The sequence below is a fragment of the Rhinichthys klamathensis genome, unplaced genomic scaffold (assembly GCF_029890125.1).
Source record: "Rhinichthys klamathensis goyatoka isolate OS25496 unplaced genomic scaffold, OSU_Roscu_1.1 h1tg000605l_1, whole genome shotgun sequence".
NCBI lineage: Eukaryota > Metazoa > Chordata > Actinopteri > Cypriniformes > Leuciscidae > Rhinichthys > Rhinichthys klamathensis.
Window position 1 is genome coordinate 724121 of NW_026607060.1, and position 19733 is coordinate 743853.

At 38.8% G+C, this 19733-nt stretch overlaps 1 protein-coding gene across 1 annotated transcript; it reads left to right on the plus strand.

Annotated features, from left to right (window-relative positions):
* Positions 1-1667: 1667 nt before the first annotated feature.
* Positions 1668-19700, plus strand: crlf3 (cytokine receptor-like factor 3). Its single transcript, XM_056240646.1, has 9 exons — positions 1668-1826; positions 6281-6409; positions 12068-12275; positions 15052-15139; positions 15983-16160; positions 16247-16469; positions 17089-17227; positions 17470-17582; positions 19188-19700. Exons 2-9 carry the CDS (start codon positions 6293-6295, stop codon positions 19454-19456), a joined length of 1335 nt encoding a protein of 444 aa, XP_056096621.1. The 5' UTR covers positions 1668-1826; positions 6281-6292; the 3' UTR covers positions 19457-19700.
* The last annotated feature ends 33 nt before the right edge of the window (positions 19701-19733 follow it).

Below are 19733 nucleotides of genomic sequence, written 5' to 3' on the forward strand. Positions count from 1 at the left end.
GGAAAAACCATCACTAGAGACAGGCAGGCAGCAACGAGATTGATTGGCAGATTAGATAAGTGCTCCTCCTGAACCTAATGAGCATAATGAGTGTTGGAACTGGATGCATATTCTTAATGACATCAATACGCAATCTGACTTGTAATGCAGCATGGAATAATAATCACACCATGTTGGTTCATTTGGCCAGAGGAGAACTGGTCCCCTTGGTTTCTCCCGAGGTTTTTTTTTTTCTCCACTCTGACACAGACGGAGTTTGGGTTCCTTGCCACTGTCACCTTTGGCTTGCTTAGTTGGGAACACTTAATATTCAGCAATATTATAATACATTTGACTGCACTGACACTATCGGATGAGAACTGAACTGAGCTGGATGATGATATCAGTTTTTTCCAGAGCTGCTTCAGCTGAACTGAACTCATTTCATAATTGATGAGCTTTACATTGAACTGAACTGAATTAACACTGTATGGACTTCAGCAATGACACTATTGTCTTTTAGAGCTCTTTACAGCAGAATTGAATTCTGTTTGCATCAGTGATCATTATTTCCCTGCTTATCACTGTAAAGCTGCACTGAAACCATTCTTTAGGTGACTTGACCTTACTTAAGTTTTATCATTGTTTTCAGTAATGTGCAACCTGTACATATGTTAACACCTGAAAGGGGTGTTATAGGGTTTCAAGAAACATGAATATTTTAATTTAGAGGCACACATTATAGAAGTACTTTGTAGTTATAATATATGCTACACACTGCTGGTGGTTGAGGAGAGGTTCCTGATACAATTGTAAAGCGCTTTAGGTGTACAGTAGTACATATGAAAAGCGCTATAAATGCCTCAGTCATTCATTCATTCGAAATTGTAAAGTTATTTCAAGCTGTAATATTTCATATCACAACATTTAATGAGTCATAACAAAATAACTGTGTATATAATTAGCTTTCATTGCCCACACAAAGCAACTACAAACAAATTTGTAACCAGAAGTGACCAAAACCTGACAAAATCTCCAAAAACCTCCCTTTCGGGAGATCCTAATTTGTAAATCTGGTATAAAATTAAGTAATTAAAGTTTTTTTTTTTTTTTTTTAATGCAGAAAGTTTTGTGTGATGTGTAGGTTTAGGCGTAGGGTAAGGGGATAGAATATACAGTTTGTACAGTATAAAAACCATAACGTCTATGGAATGTCCCCATTTAGATAACTAAGTGTGTGTGTGTGTGTGTGTGTGTGTGTGTGTGTGTGTGTGTGTGTGTGTGTGTGTGTGTGTGTGTGTGTGTGTGTAATACATTAATGGGTTTGCTTACGAAACTCTGGTAATGGTATATTTTACTAAATAAATCACACAAAACAATAACTCAAAACGATAATGCCAGAAGCAAGCATTCAGCTGATGAAACATGAGTCTACTATTTCACAGTAAATTTGGTATTCCGCGTTCTGACAACGATGGTTGTACATTTTTCTTCTGAAAGTCTTGAGCTTCAGTACTGTTTATAATTGACAAATATCTGCAAGACAACAGTTATATTGTGATTAACACAAGTTACCTTCCCTTGTTGTCTTACGCCAAATAACTCTGTTGACGCCTTCGTGCGTTTTGGATTTTTAACAAAAGATGGGGTGGGGTTAGGAGAGGTTAAATCATCTGATTGGCTAGAACTGACAGCAGACAGGAGGAAAACACAGTGATGCGGAATGTGATTGGATGACGGGTTTGTATCAAAGTGAAAATATGTGCCTCGAGCTCTTCTGTTGCTAGGGCGTCAATGGCGGAACTCCGCAGCAGAAGTTAATATGACACAAGACAGAATCGCATAAGGTAATACTGCAAAAACCTCTTTACAATAATAGCATATTTTTCGTTACAGTTTTATTTTTTAGTGCTCAGTTAGAGATGCTGTCTCTTCGTGAGCTGGTTTATGGGTGGAGGAGTTTGAAGAGCTACTGTAAAACTGAGATGAGTTAAAGTGATGAGTGTTTGGTGTGGCGATCCTCATAGAAGAGTTTTGCATGAACTGCTTCTTTCTGAGTTTTAAAATAACTGCTAAGTTCTATCTACTTTAGTTATCAGTTGTTTCTCAAAGCTGATTTTAAATGTAATATTTACATATCTTTACTGCTCTTCTCCCATCTGCCTGTACTTTTCACTTGTTTTGAACATGTATAAACATGTTGAGTGTGCACGATGCATCAGTATGACCCATAGAGAAATACTGCACTTTACATAACCGTCCTTACTTGGATTGGACCAAAAGAGGAATACACGTTTTTATGTAAGAGTATAACAGTAAAGCTGATAGGCAGCAGGATGAAAATGACCTCTGGTAGTTTATAAACACTTTTTTGTTTAAATGCATCTTATGGTCTTCATCTTAATTGAAGGGCCCTTTAAACTGTGGCCATTATCAGGGAACGGTCACAGATTGTGAAGCAGGACACATGATCCTCAGATCTGAGACATCTCATCTTGGAATTCCCAGCATTGTCTTTTGGCAGCAGTTTTTTTTTTTTTTGCCTTTGAATCTAGGTCATTCACGTCCCTCTGAAAGTTATCCAGTCCTCTGCTGTATTCCCTGATGTATTCACTTGTGGGAAAGGATTCTGGAAGAGCAATAGATAATATAATTGCTGGTCTTAATGCTCTTAACCCCAGTCTGGATGAGAAACCCTGCTGCTAAATCAGAGGATTAGACTATGAATTTGGAGAACCCCTCCCTTTCCCGTGATCATTAAATGTCAAAATCTGCTAAATATGCCGCGGTTGCAGCTCATAACATTTTTTAGGCATTGATCATTAGTGAGATGAGTGTGGAAACACAGGCTTGTTGGTGCAGGTTTGTTATTTAGGTTTGTTATTTAGGTTTCTCTCTCACATGTGTATGGATGAAAGGGTGTTTTTGAGAGTTGAGCACAGCTTCATTCCCTGCTCTGTGCACTAAGGTCAGCATCTTTGTGTTAAACAAGGGTAAATTGAATAGCTTGCATAACAGAGCTGCCGATCCACCTGTCCTGTATTTGTGTTTACATACACGCAAAAACAAATAGGCAGCTGTTCTCTCCTGCACAATGACACCAGTGATATACAGGCACTATTGTACAGAAGTTAAGGTGTAGTTTTAGTTAAGGGTAGTGTATATGGGTAGGTTCAGTCATGCTTGTAAATTTAAGCCACATGGGCACATGTAAGGAAAGTGCAGTTGCTTTCACTTGAACGGAACACCCATTTTAACGGAAGTGGTTTCATTGTAGCATGCTAGCCTCAAAACATATCCCCTGATCAGTAAAGAAGTGAGTTTTCTTGTTAGTAGATGTAGAGAAGGTTTATAAATATGTAAATAAGGTTTTTAATATATATATATATATATATATATATATATATATATATTAACATTAAATGGCTGAATAGGAAAACTAACTTCATGCATACATAACAGCAGAAATGTGATTACCAGGCTAAAGGCCTGTTCAGACCAAGAATCATAACTATACAGTAGCATATTTCACACCATTGCACAATAGCATTCTGTATCAGTGTGTGCCGCAGTTATGTCATCTGCTGCTTTAAATGCTCAAGGTGGATTCTAATTGGCCTTTAGTGTTGTTATTGTTTATCAGATAAAAAACATTCTGAAAAGTGATTCCAACGATATATTCTTATAGACAGGGGTGCACATAACTGGTACGCAGGTACGCATGCGCGACATAAATCAGAAATGCGTAATGCCACTTGTGTTATTACGCGCCTTTGCGTACTTAAAGGGTAACTGTCGCCAAAATAAGTTATAGAATTAGAATGATTATTAAAACTTTATCATTTTATATAGTCATCATCATTATGTTCCTTGGTGTGACTGGCCCTTAACACAGAACAAACAATAGTCGAAATATTATTTTAGCATTAATTGCCATGACAATTCTCTTCCTTTTTAAAACTATTTGCGAGTATATGGTTAGTTGCATTATTAATATTTGCATCTAGCATTGACTTTGTGCTCTCTCCTGTCCAAAAACCAGAATCAGAACAGATGTGAATGTGAATCATTTTTGGATTGAGAATCAATGTTCCTTGATCACAGATTTGCTATCTAAAGTGAAAGCAGTCAAAGCCAGGGGCGGCGCCAGATAATTTTTAACGCAGGTGCTGAGGGGGTGCTAGATCATTGACAGGGGGAGCTGCGCAATTAGCCTATATATATATATATATATATATATATATATATATATACACACACTCACACACCCACTATTATTTAAATGAGCAAAATTTATGATGAGATGTGCTCCAGTTCACGTGCAATGCAATCGCGCCTGCGCCTCCTTATCTTTATCATATTGTCTGCTATGTGTGCTTCTTATTTAGGCTATTATACCCAGTCAATTGGTTGATGAAAAATTTATTAAAATTAAGATACAATTTATACAAAACGAAATTCACTTTAAAAAAGGCTTTCTACAAAACAAATCTTAATTTATACTTAACATAAAAAAATAAAAATAAAAAAAACTTTTTCCTTTAAATCCTCGCTTGTCTGGCTTATGCTACTCCGAGCAATGTCCGAACTTGGTATTTTGAGCACTTCTTGCGTTGTTTTTGCCTTTTCACGATGACTCGCTTGATTTAGTCCTCAGTTGAGTCGCTTTGGATAAAAGCGTCTGCTAAAATAAATGACTAAATGTAAATGTGTAAATGTAAATTTAGTGGTCAAAATCATGTCTGACCCATCATATCTTCCGATATATCGCGCATCTTACTCATGCTGTTCAATGTTCATAATCAGCATAGACGTAAAAAACAACAAAAAACATTATAATATTTTAACAAAAAATGAAATTAAATGCGCTTATTTAATGGCTACAACACACATATAGTGGGCCTGACTCTCTAAATATTGAAACAATTAACATTAACAATGCTGAAGTGCAGTTAATTAACAGTAAATGTTAACTAATCTAATTAAGTGTAACCGATTTTTTTATACACCGATTCAGAGGTCTCGTGAGTTCAGTGTTGGACATGTCAGTTGTTTTAACTATTCATTAAAGTGAATGGTTAAAATGAGTCATTCGTTTGCGTATCGGACGTGTCATTAGTGGACGTCTACGGCACGCTTGTGTGATTATCTCGGCAGTTTAGGACATCGCACAAGATTTGCGTCAATACAGAAAACATTTAATCACTGGAGTTTAGGTCAGCTGAATGGGCGGAACGCTTTTTAGAGACGATAAGCTAGGCAACGTGTTTTTTTTTAGCACAATTCACACACCGCGGTAATTCAGGAGAACAAATCTCCAAATGCTACACGTGAAACTGCGGTCTTCCGACCTTTTGGTGTCAATTGATTTAGATTAATATGCGCGAGAAGTGTTTGAAGACGTGAGAGTGCGCGCGGCCGGGGCTCTCTCTCTGCTCGTGATGCGCCCTGTCAAGCGCAGCAGTCATTCTATTCTACATCACTCACCGATCAAAAAAGGCTTTGGCGGGACAAAAATTTGCCGTTATTATGTGGAAATACCGAGATATTATATTGAAATAACGACTTAATATCTCGAAATAACATATATTTGAATATAATTGATTCCAGACATTATTTTAGGGGGTGCTTTCGGGGTGCTTTGGTCTTTCTTGGGGGTGCTGAAGCACCTGCTAGCCCCTCCCTAGCGCCGCCCATGGTCAAAGCACATCCAATGCCATCCCATCTAAAACTGGCTCACACTATGCTAATGAGTTTATTGCACACACAGACACACATCTCATCAGGTCTTGTTTTCAATACATGTAACCTTCAGGCCAGTGATTCATTTCCATGACTCCTGTGATTTTGCACTTATATGACGGTTGACTTGAATGTGGTTTCTTAAGGTTATAGCGTCTGAGCCTTTTAGTCATAACTATACATGACTGCATCATTCCCTTGTGCTAAACTTTAACAGATAAGCCTGTGAACATGTTATTATGTTTCAAAACACGCTTCCTCACTTCCACATGACGTGGAAATGATGGCCTGATGGTTGCACTGCATGAAGTTGGTGTTACATTTTTATGAGCACAGACCATGAGGAACAGGCTCTGTTTTTCAGGCCTGTGTGGAATTTCATGCTCCTGTTATTATTATTTTAGCTTTGTCAGAGTGACATTTTCCAGAATGGGTGTGTTTTGGCTTTACCCTTTCTCTGTAATGTTTTCTAACCCCATAGTGATAAATCTAGTCAAACTAAAAGTTATCTCTATCAATGGAAATGTTTTCCTACACTTTACCTTGATATTTGTGACAGAGGCCAACAAGGATGTCAATAGAGGCAGAGGCGTTGCTGCAGGAGGCGAAGGAGAGCATCGAGGCAGCCCAGAACTACAGAAGCGAACTACAGCAGAGACTGCATGGACTCAGCCAGGCACGCAAACAGGTACGCTGTCGCTCTCTGCACTGCCGCTGAAGGAATAAATAGGTTTCCAACAACTAGCAACATGTCAGTCCACACCGAAACTGCTGTGCAATGTGACACAATCACAGCCAATCAGAAGATATTTCATATACGGTGGGATTTGGGACAAATGAAATTTCACAGTGCCCGGGGATACCCAGTGTGGCGCTGCAGAAATCAGGATTGGCCAAAATTCAGCTATGAGCTATTTTTTAATTCATAAGTTGGAATTTGAATTTAAAGTGCCCCTATTATGCTATTTTAAAGGTTCCTAATTTTGTTTTGGACGTCTCCTACAATAGGTTTACAGGCATCCAAAGTCAAAAAACACTTTTTCTCATAATATACAGTACATTGCACATCACCTTATTTCTCAAAGAGTCTGAAAACGGTTTGATAGAAGATTTAGTCTCTCTAAACCTCTCCTTTCCATGAGCTACTCTGCTCTGATTGGTCAGATGGCCCAGTATTTTGTGATTGGTCTACCATTTACACTGTGTGTTGGAAACAATGACCAAATCTGAATTTCATTTTCCGCGCTTGTATACACGCAGTGATATGAATAGTAACAATAGAATAGAATAGTACTAAGTAGACGTTGTTCACGAGCAGCCAATGAAGATCATAGGCTGGCACTATGCAAATTTGTTACATTGTTAATACGTAGGTTTGTAACAGGAAATGAGACTGGAATTGCTGATGACTCGTTTCAGCAGTTCAGAATCAAATCTTTATTTTAGGAGACAATAACTTTGTTGTGCACTTTGATCTTTAAAACTTTGCAGACCTTTTACATTCACAAACAGTTGTATAACACACTACTTGAAAGGTAATATTTGAAAAATCATAATAGGGGCACTTTAATTGGCAACACCAATTGAAGAAGAAAGAATTGGAATTGGAATTCAACAGGTAATCTTGAAATTTTGTGTTTTTCCACTTTGGTCCATAAAATTAAAATTGTGCCGTGTTATTTTGAAATGATTTATCCAATATTATAGTATTTATTAATGTTTTTAATTAGCTTTTGTTTTTCTATCTATCTATCTATCTATCTATCTATCTATCTATCTATCTATCTATCTATCTATCTATCTATCTATCTATCTATCTATCTATCTATCTATCTATCTATCTATCTATCTATCTATCTATCTATCTATCTATCTATCTATCTGTCTGTCTGTCTGTCTGTCTGTCCAATTTTGCGCAATACTGACAGAAATAGGAACTAAGCAATTGACAAAATGTCCTCTTGCTCGTTACTTGTCTCGGTCCAGGCTGGCTCATATAATCATCATAATATCTCTTCCATGTAAATCTGTTTTTATCTGATCGCGTCTTTGTTCAAACCATAGAGACAGTAATGAAATTGCTACTGATCACACCCAGCATGCACCAATACATAAAAATACTACATCGAGCACAATGTAGAAAATGCCAGAAACAATCCAGCTTCACAAAGGTAGTGGTTCCCTACACAGTAACCAAATAATGGGACATATGTGTGTGTTTTTGAGAGAGCGTGGGTAAGTGATACTCCCGCTGTCTCGGTGAAGTGAGTTGGATCCTCTGTGCCAGGAAGCCTGTTGGTCAGCACAGAAGGGCTGATTCATGCCGCACGTCTCCCGGGGTGACTGTAGGATGTAAAGCCGGCCTGCTGCTCGGTGTTATCTTCAGTCTTTGCTTCTGGCATCTTACCCAACTTCCTCCTTCCCCCACCTCCCAGAATGCCTCATTCAGAGCGTAAACAATGCTGTAATTTCCTGCTCTTCATATGAGACATTAAACTCAGAGAATGTTTAAGCTCTCTCTCCTCACATCCTCCACAGGACAGAGAATTGAACCAAACTTTTAGGATCATTGACTGGTGATTGTATGACGCCCCACGGTACTGTGATTAACCTCACAGCGTGTGCAGCTGTCTGAGTGAGATCCCATATGTGCAGCCCATCTGATATGATCATATCACATGCTCTGTTATTCACAGCAGTGACAACATGTGCGGTCAATCTTTGGGTCAAACTGCATTTTGTCCTGTATGAGCAGAACTACTTCCAGCTGTAGAGGCTCATCTGTTTTACGATTCTTCATGTATTAAAAAAACTGAAGCTTCCTGGGCAGTAGTTGAGCTTGATGCTAGATCTTTAACATTAGCTGTTGTTTCTTGTCTACTTCCTCTTTAAGTTGTTACTCTCTGTCTCAGCCACTGATGCTTCCTTAAATCCTACAAGTGGCCTCTGTTTCCCACAGCCTGTCACCCACGAGCCACACTGCAGCCAGCTGGAGTCGAATACATGATCATAGGAAACACATACAGAGCTATAGCGTGTTTGATCCACACTAGCATACATATGTCTATTTGAGATGAGGGGTTATGCTTGCAGTACTGTATTCATATTCTCTCAGCAAAAATGTATAATTTTTTTTAGCTAGTTAGTATATTTTATTTTACTACTTCCTGCCCAGACACTGCAGATTAAATTTAGCTCTGTAGCTACTAGCTAGATATTCTCTCGTCAAAAATAGTTGCGTTTGCTAATTCTGGGGCAGTCATGGACTGTCTATGGTCCCCGTTAAATAAAGTACTAAATAAATCAATTGTTGTTATAATAATATACTTTGTATATATATATATTATAAAATAATAATAATTATAGAATTAATAATGTATATTGTATACAATATATAATTATATAATAATTTATTCATAATTATTAATTATATATACAGTTCTGTTTTGTTAAAAAAAAAATTGTTTATTTAAATGTCTTGTGCACAGATGATAAAAATAATTTAATTATATATTTCAGGTATTTTTTAATATTTCGATTTTGATCAATTTGACTATTTAGTAAACATGGAACGACGTGATTTTTTTTTAGGCTTTAATTGGGAGGTGAAATTGCTGTCGCTCCATGCTCTCACTGTGCTGTTGGTCAATTCACTTTCAATTATTTAAATCTGACCAATATGCAAACTCAGAGCAAGCGAAGAATATAATTTTGAATCACATTACGCTGAACATAAATTCCAGGACTATTGTTCTTGCGCCTGTGTTCGTCCGACATTAACAAAGAGGTACTGAAGTGTTGTGTATGATCCTACTGAATCTTTGGGAAGGCTGAGTCTAAACATCCTGTGATGGGGAGTCTGCACTTCTAATCGCCTCCACCCTCCACGCGCTCCTCACAGCGCATTGTCACGAATAACAATATTTAGGCAAAGGATTCTGTCCTGGCTCAAAATATTCAGATTGATCCTGATAAGACTTCAACAAATGAGGAATGATGCACGTCTCTGGGAAGAAGCATTTCCTGCGTCAACTGCAAACAAAGCCATGTCTGGAACTTTCCACTAAGGTTCATTAATAGCACTGCTTTTTTGGGTTTCATCCATTTATCCTGCAACCCTTTATCTATGTTATTTTAGACTCTCTTCCCACTTCCTGGTGCTATCTCTACCTACCTACACACAGTCACGGCAGTGTGTCGAGTTTCACGGTGCAACACTTTTGCTCTGCGGTCTGTTGTGCCTTTCTGTCAACATGCTTTCCCGGGGGCTGCGTTGCGCTTCACTGATTTTAAAGGAATGAGACTTTTCCTCGTTCCAGAAATATGACTCAAGGAATTCTTATAATTACTGGCTTTAACGTGTCCTTTTATGTCAGTGTGAAGAGTGCTTGTGTGTGGTATTTCACTAGGTTTTAAGCTAGTGTACTGGGTCACAATTCACATGCAACACATGTACAAATGTTCATTGATACGTGGCATTGAAGGACCCAAGCTAACCTTCAACTTGCAAGTGCAAGTTTCATGTTCACAAGATAAGAGGAACTGTTTTGTTTTTTTTTACATTGAAAACCGCCAGGCTTCCTGTCACTCTTGGCTCCATTTTGTTGAAGGTGAAGCAGTTAGTCTGAAAGATGCACCAAGAAAATTGAATTGTGCCATTCACTTCTCACCACTTCCGCTTTCAGCCCTACACTTCATGTTCAAAACAAGACAGTGGCACATTTAAATATATTACACAGATACCCGCACTTCCTATCACTGATTTATGTAACCCTCATATATGACAAAATGTACATTTGAAAATTTCTGAATAAATTGGTTGATTTATTGTTATAGCATTTATATTTCTGCATTCAAATAGAGATTATTATTTATTATCGGCTTGTTTCTTTATACTTAAGCCCGGTTTAGAGAGGACTAGTTTTCCGAAATATTTTAAATTTGTTTCACAAGTACTCAGTACTTTATTATTTTAATCCTGTAGGAAATGAGCAACTTTTTCCCTTGTAGCTTTTGTAAAAAAATAATGGTGCAAAATAAAAATAGTGGGTCATCTAAGAAAAAAAATGTAGGACGAACCCAACGAATGACCATTGGTTGAGAAAAGTGTAAACAAGTTGTAAGAAATCGTATAAAGGCCGGGACACACCAAGCCAATGGTCGACCATCGGCCCATTTCTGAGCATCGGTCGGACTAAAGGCGACTGTCAACTAGCACGTGCGTTCTATGCCTGAGTGTAAGTAAATATCTGTCTACTGTATATCAGCAGGTATCAAGAGTCTATTTTCGTCATTCAAAAAGGGAAACCGAAACTAGGACTGTAGATATAAAACCGTATACAAAGCAGCGCGTGGTTACCATTTTGAGTAGCCATCATGTTAATCACTTTCTTCATTCCAGTCGGCTCATGTTATTATGAAAATATTCGTGCATTCGAACGCTTTCATCACTTTCACATTTATTCACTCATTCGCTAAGCTGAACAGCCAATCAGAGTTCTCTCTCTCTCTCACCGACAGCCCAACGCCGATTAAACGTGCTGAATCGGCCCCCAAAAAAACCTGACGGAATCTGACTAGAGCTGTGAACACCGAAAAAAATAAGCCGACCGATGCTCAGAAATGGGCCGATGGTCGACCATTGGCTTGGTGTGTCCCGGCCTTTATACGATTTCTTACAACTTGTTTACACTTTTCTCAACCAATGGTCATTCGTTGGGTTATCTTAAATTTTTATTAGCCCATCCTCTTCCTGCTCTTAAAGCAGAGGAAAATAACAGGTACACATCTTAATCTTTCTTGCATGAACACTCCTACACTTGCACATCTCAACATCGAAAGTATCTCCTTATCATTGTTGCATTTGGTGCTCAGAGCTACTGAAGGGAGACAGTGGACTCTATGACCTGAGGCCTTCTGAGTTTTACACTGTAGACTGAGAAATGAAGCATTTCCTAAACGTTTAATAAAATTACACTTTAAGAAGTATACTTAATGGTTTGAGGACATTTTTTTAAAAGTTATCCTCAGCACAGCAGTTTAGTGTAATTGAGGTGTTTGTATGTAAATCGTGTGTGTGTGTGTGTGTTGTCCCCACAAAGATAGTAAAATGTGAACATTTTGACAGGCCATTTGGTTGGGCCCCATGAGGAAAACAGCTTATTAATCATAACTAGTGATGTTTTTTGAAAATGTAAAAATGCAGAAAAAAATTCTGTATTGGGAAGGTTTAGGGTTAGTGTAAGGGGATAGAATATACAGTTTTTACAGTATAAAAACCATTATGTCTATGGAAAGTCTACATAAAGATATAAAAACAAGTGTGTGTGTGTGTGTGTGTGTCCAGGTGCGAGGCAGTGCCAGTCAGACGCGTGATGCTCTGCAGCGGCACTTCCAGGAGCTGCAGGTGGCGGTGAGTCGACTGCTGACCGAGAGACTGAACGCTCTGTTGCAGGAAGTCGACAACATCGAGCTGGACAGTGTCAGTCCCTTAGATGACTGTCAGAAGCTCATTGAGAGTGGAGTCAGCACAGCTGATGAGCTGCTCCGAGAGGGTGAGTCTGTCGGATCAGTGGAAGTGAAGGCTGGCCGCTCATTGTTCGGGCTACAATGATTCTTCAACTACAGTCACACTAATCTGATTTCATGGGATTTAAAGTATGTGAAGAACCTCATTAAGTATTTATTAGAACAGAAAATTTGATTTAGTCTTGTGCCAGGGGAGGATACCTCATGTTTGGGCAGTCAGTTCTGTCATATGCCAGCTTGTAGGTCTATGTCAACGGTATGAAATGAAATCAGGCCAGACATTTGCTTAAAGCTGCAGTCCGGCGTTTTTCCTCTTTGTCGCCATCTCTGTTCGAAATCTGCAATTGCAATCATTCGCGGAATTATCAACTTTATGTGAGTTGTACTTCAACACCCTCGACACGGCACAGCGTGGATGAACACAGTGTTTGAGGAGCAGGGCCGGAGTGGGACTCATTTTCAGCCCTGGAGTTTCATGCCTTAGACCGGCCCACTTTAGTTCCCGTCTGACTATATTAAAATAATGTAATTGAAACCTCAGTATATAAGTCTGCAATAGTACAGTGTTCTGTACAGCCTTGTTATTCATTGTATTTTAAAAATATATACATTTCTATTCAGTACAATAGCCATATACAGGATTTTATAAATACAGAGGTCCGAAAAGTGATCTTGCTAGGGGGTTCGGGGGCATATGCCCACCCAGACAAGTGAAGTAATACAAACAGTGAAAAGTCCCAGTGCTGATACTGGGGAAATATAAACACATTCGAGGTATCTATGTATAGGCTATATTTATAAAATAACAATGGCAATATATTATATAGCCTAGGTGCTTGTGTTGTTAAATTGAGCTTATTTTTACACTGATGATCATCATTGGCAAAGAATCTGTGTTAAATAGGAATCCATTGTAATAAAGTTATTCTCATTCTGGGCACAGTATGCAATAGGCTATTCCTCTACCTGCTCTCATTTCTCATCTCCATCTTCTCTCAGTCTCTTTATCTTTAGGTTACCTGTAAATCTCCCCCTCCCGAAGCTGAGTTTTGACTGATACAGTCTTCACAAACTGATTATTTCTTTCGGTCGTTTAAAACTTCTTTCGTAATTAAAACAGCTGTTTAGTTTAGCCACTTGCATCTTATCTCTCGTGAAGCGTCGCGTTTGGATTCGCGCGCGGCCGCGGCTCGCGCTTCTGTGAACATAAATCCCGCTTGCTTTGATCGGTCATCTCAAACATTTTGCCATTGCCGACGAGCGGTGTTTGAATACTGAAGCAGCTCAGATTATGAGGTCGGTTATCGTCGCGACCTTGGAAATCATTGCAGCACCAAATTAGAGTTAATATTAGGCAATTATTTCACAACGTTCATTATACACTCAGAAAAATATACACTCAGAAAGCTGTGACTGGAGCCTATATAAAGCATTCAACCTTGTGCCATGACAACACCGGCCCTCCTGACCAATAAAACAGACCGGCCCACCGGGAATTCTCCCGGTGCTCCCGATTAGCCAATCCGGGCCTGTTGAGGAGAGTGAGCAGCTGTCAATCACCGCGCCGGTGTGGATGCATTCAGAATCACAGATTATTATTTTTGGAAGTATGACCAACATAAGAATTTTCACCGGAAAATGTCATCTGAACAAGTAAGAAACATCCACCTTTGTTCTGGTTCTGACATTGCAGTAAATCGCGCTGATTAAATCTAACAATCGCTTATAAGTTATCATATCACGCAAAACCGTGCAAATGATACTTTGTTCTCACATTGTTAACAACGTCAGCATTGCGTGACTACATGTAATGTCCTTCCGATATTATCCTTGTTTTCGCTTGGGTCCGGTTGCAGTCTCTTCTTTCTGTAGCCATTCCGAAGTCCGAACGAAGTCTTTTGCATTTTACAGCGGGTGAATCTGTTGTCACTGGTGATTGTCGTTTGAACCTTTCTGGATCCGCCATCAAATTGATAAGTTTAATTATATCAAGTGCTGTGAGAAAAGGCTGTAAATCTCCACCTCCAACATCCTCACACGCAATATAGCTTATACTAGCCGAGACTCCTTTATGTGTACAGATGTGACGTAATGACACAAAGACATGCTCGAATCTAACGCGGAAATCCACCAGTACCACTGGAATTAAAAACATTATTACAAGCTTACCGTTTTGAATCGAGCTAAGGCAAGCAGATAGTTTTGAACACTGGCTGGTTATGTATTTTCTCAAATATGTATTTTGGATCATTTTTAAACCAAAAAAAGCTACGCACAGCAGCTTTAAGTAGTTGAAGAATAGCAATTATATCTGATCAAACTGTGAAAAAAAATTGGCTATTCAAGGCTCGGCGATAATGGCGCTTAGTTTAGTTTAATTAAAAATGAAATATTTTTTAGTTTTTTGTAAAGATTTGTTTAAAAACATTGAAATATAATAATTTACATAATCATTTTTTTCAAACATAGAATCATGTTGCTAAAAAGGAAATTAATTTTATTCAAATAAATTGTCTTTAAAATATATACATTTTTGTTGTAGGGTCATTGAAAGTATAAGCAGATAAAGTACAAATTTGAACCTACTGGCTCATATGGACCTGCAGAAAAAGAATTCTTATTGTTGAGCCCTGCCATTTGGATAATTGCTAGCTATCAAATTGTTAGCTTATTTAAGAGTTTATTTTGCAATTAATTTTGATTTTGCAATTGCTATAATGTCCTCTAGAGCTCATTTGATTATACTTGCTAGAGTTGCCCTGACGTTCTGTTATGAGTGTAATAATACAGCTGTCCTTTCAGGGGAGGCTGCCATCCGCTGTGGTATAAATGAGAAGGAGGACAAGCTGGGCAGCTTCACTAAGAAAGCCCTGCAGATCCAGTTAGACAGGTGAGGAGCACACAGACTCATTCTCTTAACAAACCTCAACTGGCCCAGTGAAAGAAGAAGAGCTTTGATATATCACTGTCACACTCAGTTCATGTCTAGGAACAATGAATATAATGGAGACTCAGATCTTCAGCTCTTGAGAACACAAAACAAAGCCACCTATTTCTGAAGTTCAGTAGACAATATTCCCGTAATTCCATTACTGCAGCACTCATTGAAAAGCGCATTAGCTAACCTTTACTAATGCCTGGTTTCATGACTCATCTGTTTTGTGACGCATCTTCTCAAAGTTTAATGGAGAGGTGGCAGCCGTGCTAACAGTGATGCGCTGAATCACTCAAGAATCTAAAATCCTAACTTTTGTGTTTTAGAATAAACGCTTTTGAATAATTTATATATATAGTTACCCTTCCCATGTGAACGGGACTTAATTCCCGCCTTAAAAACATTACTCACCAATCCTACATGAATAACCGTTGCTCTCCACCTTTTTGTTGGCTAGGGTCTTGTAAGTCTAAGGAGGGTCTGTGTTTTTGGATAGGTTTAGTTTTAATGAAATTATCTAAAAAAAAATGTGATAAGACAATGTTGCTGGATAACTATGCAGCTCTATTAAAAATATACAATCGTCACGTTGTTTTGTGCTACTTTATACTAACTGAGGCACAATATAGCTGCTTGATGTGCCGATCGACAGCAAGCCATGTTTTCAACACAGGATATTTATTTAACCCTTTAGGATTATTTGCCAAAGATTTATATTGAATCATATAAAGTATCTGTTCTCTACACATCAATAAGAGTCTGCGTAAGGACAGTATATGTAAATACATGTGTCCTCAGTCTGCCCGAGGTACCTGTGCTGGTGGACGTGCCGTGTCTGTCTGCGCAGCTGGACGACTCTCTGCTGCATATGTTCCGTTCGCACGTGGCTCGGCACGGCAACGTGGCGTCTCATCCGCCCGTCCAGATTGAGGAGCTGGTGGAGAGACCAGGCGGTGTGCTGGTGCGCTGGTGTAAGGTGGGTCCGGCCTCCCACGTTCATGCCCATCAGACATTTTAACCCCATGTGAGCCTCTTGGTAAAGCCTGTTCTTTTTGCATGTAGGTGGACGATGACTTTACCCCTCAGGACTACCGGTTGCAGTACCGTCGCGGGAACTCTTCTCAGTATGAGGACGCGTACATCGGGAAAGACAATGAGTTCCTGGTGCTCCACCTTGACCCACACATCGACCACCTGTTCCGCGTGTGCGCCAGAGGAGAGGGCCGAACCGAATGGAGCCCGTGGAGCATCCCGCAGACCGGCTACACCACACTCGCACCCCACGGTACAGACTAGGAAACCTAGCAATGCAAACACTCTCTAACATTAGCTATAGTTTATCCTAAAATGAAAATTCTCTCATCATTTGCCATCTCGATGTACAGCTTTTTGTCTTCAGATAAACACAAATAAAAAATTTTAATCCATATAATGCCATTGAATGTATTCCATTCGACCAAGTGGATGAATCATTCTGTTTTCTGAAGTGAAACAGTAGGTGAGAAAAATACTAACATTTGTAACTTTTTTTAACTGTAAATCATTGCTTCCGGTCTACTGTCATACAAGTGTTCATGACTATGGGACGTTGTGACGTGGCGGTCCTCTGTGCTTCCGCTTTGCTTCTCGCAATTACGTTTATGTCAAGCTGAACTTGTAAATGTGCTTAGGATAGTTGGCCGAAAGCAATGCGGCTTATAGTTAAACAAAGTCATATACATCGGGGATGGCATGAGGATGATAAATGATTCGAGAATAAAGATTTTTGGATAAACTATACCTTTATGTATATTCAGAGTACTCTTCAGAGGAACATCTCACCAGGCTTTTTTCATAACACATATTTCTGTGTAAATTGTTCATAAAACACCTCCAAACGAACGTGTTTCATTGTGTGTTTCCAGAATGGCTTCCTGGCGTGGATGGTTACATTTTAAGCAGTAGGAAGAACATCGCCATGCGCAGTGACTCATCAGCTGGTCATGGAGGCGTGCTGTACTCCAACTCCTCCACATACTTCTGTGGCCAGACCCTCACCTTCAAGTACATCAGCATTTCATTCTTCTTCACACTCTCATAGCAGATAAACTGTGGGACATTTGAAAGTGGGACACTATAAATAGGTTAAGATTATATTACTCGTATACCAATTCATTATTCAAACCGACGAAAAGATGCAGAATCATCGTAAAGGACATTTTTACAGGAACAAGTATCAGCAGGCCTATCAAATGTCTCACTCACTGTGCGCCTGATTTCTGTCTTTGCTCTTTGTTTGTTTGCAGGATCACAGCTGCTGGACAGACAGATAAGCGTGACAGTTTGGGTGTGTGTGCGGACAGCAGAACTGACACAGACTCACTGCAGAGGGATCAGGCTGTCTGCATCTCCACTAATGGTACGAGCAGGAAAATATAGTTAAATACCTTTTGAAGATATGCAGTATATACACTACTGTTCGAAAGTTTGGGGCTGGAAGAAGTCTCTTCTGCTCACCACAGCTGCATTTATTTGATCAAAAACAGTAAAAACTGTAATATTATGAAATATTACTGCAATTTAAAACAACTGTTGTATTATTTGAATATATTTTAAAATGTAATTTATTCCTGTGATGTCAAAGCTGAATTTTCAGCATCATTACTCCAGTCTTCAGTGTCACATGATCCTTCAGAAATCATTCTAATATGATGATTTGCTGCTCAAGAAACATTTATTCTTATTATCAATGTTGAAAACAGTTGTGCTGCTTAATATTTTTGTGGAAATGGTGATACATTTTCTCAGGATCTTAAATCCAATGTAAATAGTAACAATGTATAGTAACATTTGGTAGGCGCTTTAAATCTAGCAATAATCAAGGCTTGTTTATCACACTGTTTTAACTAAACTGAACAGGTAAGTATTAATATTAAAACAATTAAATAAACAAAAACCGATGACTTCTGGGACTCAAATGTTTTGTCCAAGTCAGTTTTGAACTGATGCATTGAAAATGATAGTCATTTAAGTTTCTTTAAATCAGCTCAAAATAACGCAATTTTTGCAGTTGAAGGTTAAATCTGAAAAAGTGACTTTAATATTTTTTTTGTGATTGTTCCCTGCTGCACCGCCCACTCACCGAATGCAGGCTTCTTGAGGGGATGCAAACATTATTGTTAAAGGATTAGTTCACTTTTAAAAAAACTTTTGCTGATAATTTACTCACCCCCATGTCATCCAAGATGTCCATGTCTTTCTTTCTTCAGTCGAAAAGAAATTAAGGTTTTTGATGAAAACATTCCAGGATTTTTCTCCATATAATGCACTTTACTGGGCACCAAACGGTCCAAGGTCCAAAAGACAGTTTCAGTGCAAACTGCAAACTGTTCAAAGGGCTTTAAACGATTCCAGACGATGAATAATGGTCTTATCAAGCGAAACGATCGCTCATTTAAAAAATAAATAACAAAGTTTAAGTTTTATAAGCTCAAATGCCCGCCTTGCTCTGTTCTGTGTGACTCTCCTGTTCGAACTCGTTCATCAAAATGAACGAATCAGTTTTCGAGTCATTTGATTCATTTAACGAACGAAATGAACGAATTGACTCCGAAAAAGATTCGTTCATTTTGATGAACGAGTTCGAACAGGAGAGTCACACAGAACAGAGCAAGGCGGGCATTTGAGCTTATAAAACTTAAACTTTGCTATTTATTTTTTAAATGAGCGATCGTTTCACTTGATAAGACCCTTATTCATCGTCTGGAATCGTTTAAAGCCCTTTGAACAGTTTGCAGTTTGCACTGAAACTGTCTTTTGGACCTTGGACAGTTTGGTGCCCAGTAAAGTGCATTATATGGAGAAAAATCCTGGAATGTTTTCATCAAAAACCTTAATTTCTTTTCGACTGAAGAAAGAAAGACATGGACATCTTGGATGACATGGGGGTGAGTAAATTATCAGCAAAAGTTTTTTTTTAAAGTGAACTACTCCTTTAAGTCACCATGTGCTTTCCCGTTTCCAGGTGCTGTGTTTGTGAACGGAAAGGAGATGACCAACCAGCTGCCAGCCATCACTGTTGGCTCATCTGTGACCTTTGACATGGAAATGGTCAACCTCTTTCCTGTGAGCAACAACAACAACCCTAGCGACGGGGGAAACTTCAAGCTGAGGGTGACGATTGGCTCAGGGAACAGAGAAGTGGTGTTTGATTGGCTGCTGGATCAGGTGGTGGACAGCCTTTTCTTTGGCTGCTCCTTCACACACCCTGGATGGAAAGTGCTGGTGTTTTGATTGTTGCATGATGAAATATCCAGTCTGCTGGAATTCAAGACCTCAAGTTCCTTTAATTTAATCAACCTTTCCAAGTGCTTAAAGTGTCACATTTTGCCCTTTTTTCTTATTATTATCAGTAACAGATATCACTGCAGAATAACATTAAACTTTTTGTTTTGAGGTATGACGACGCCAACCACTTCTCTTTGACCTCATTACAGGTGGACAGGTGTTGAGTTATTTGCATAACAGTACATGTTTGCAAAAGAGTCTAAAAGTTTTTGCCTGCAGGTGT

Bases quoted from the DNA above. Each gene is read 5' to 3' on its own strand.
- crlf3 (XM_056240646.1), top strand. From the start codon at position 6,293: ATGTCAATAGAGGCAGAGGCGTTGCTGCAGGAGGCGAAGGAGAGCATC. The intron at 15,140-15,982 runs GTGAGGAGCACA...ATGTGTCCTCAG, and splicing joins CTGCAGATCCAGTTAGACAG to TCTGCCCGAGGTACCTGTGC. The intron at 17,583-19,187 runs GTACGAGCAGGA...TCCCGTTTCCAG, and splicing joins TGTCTGCATCTCCACTAATG to GTGCTGTGTTTGTGAACGGA.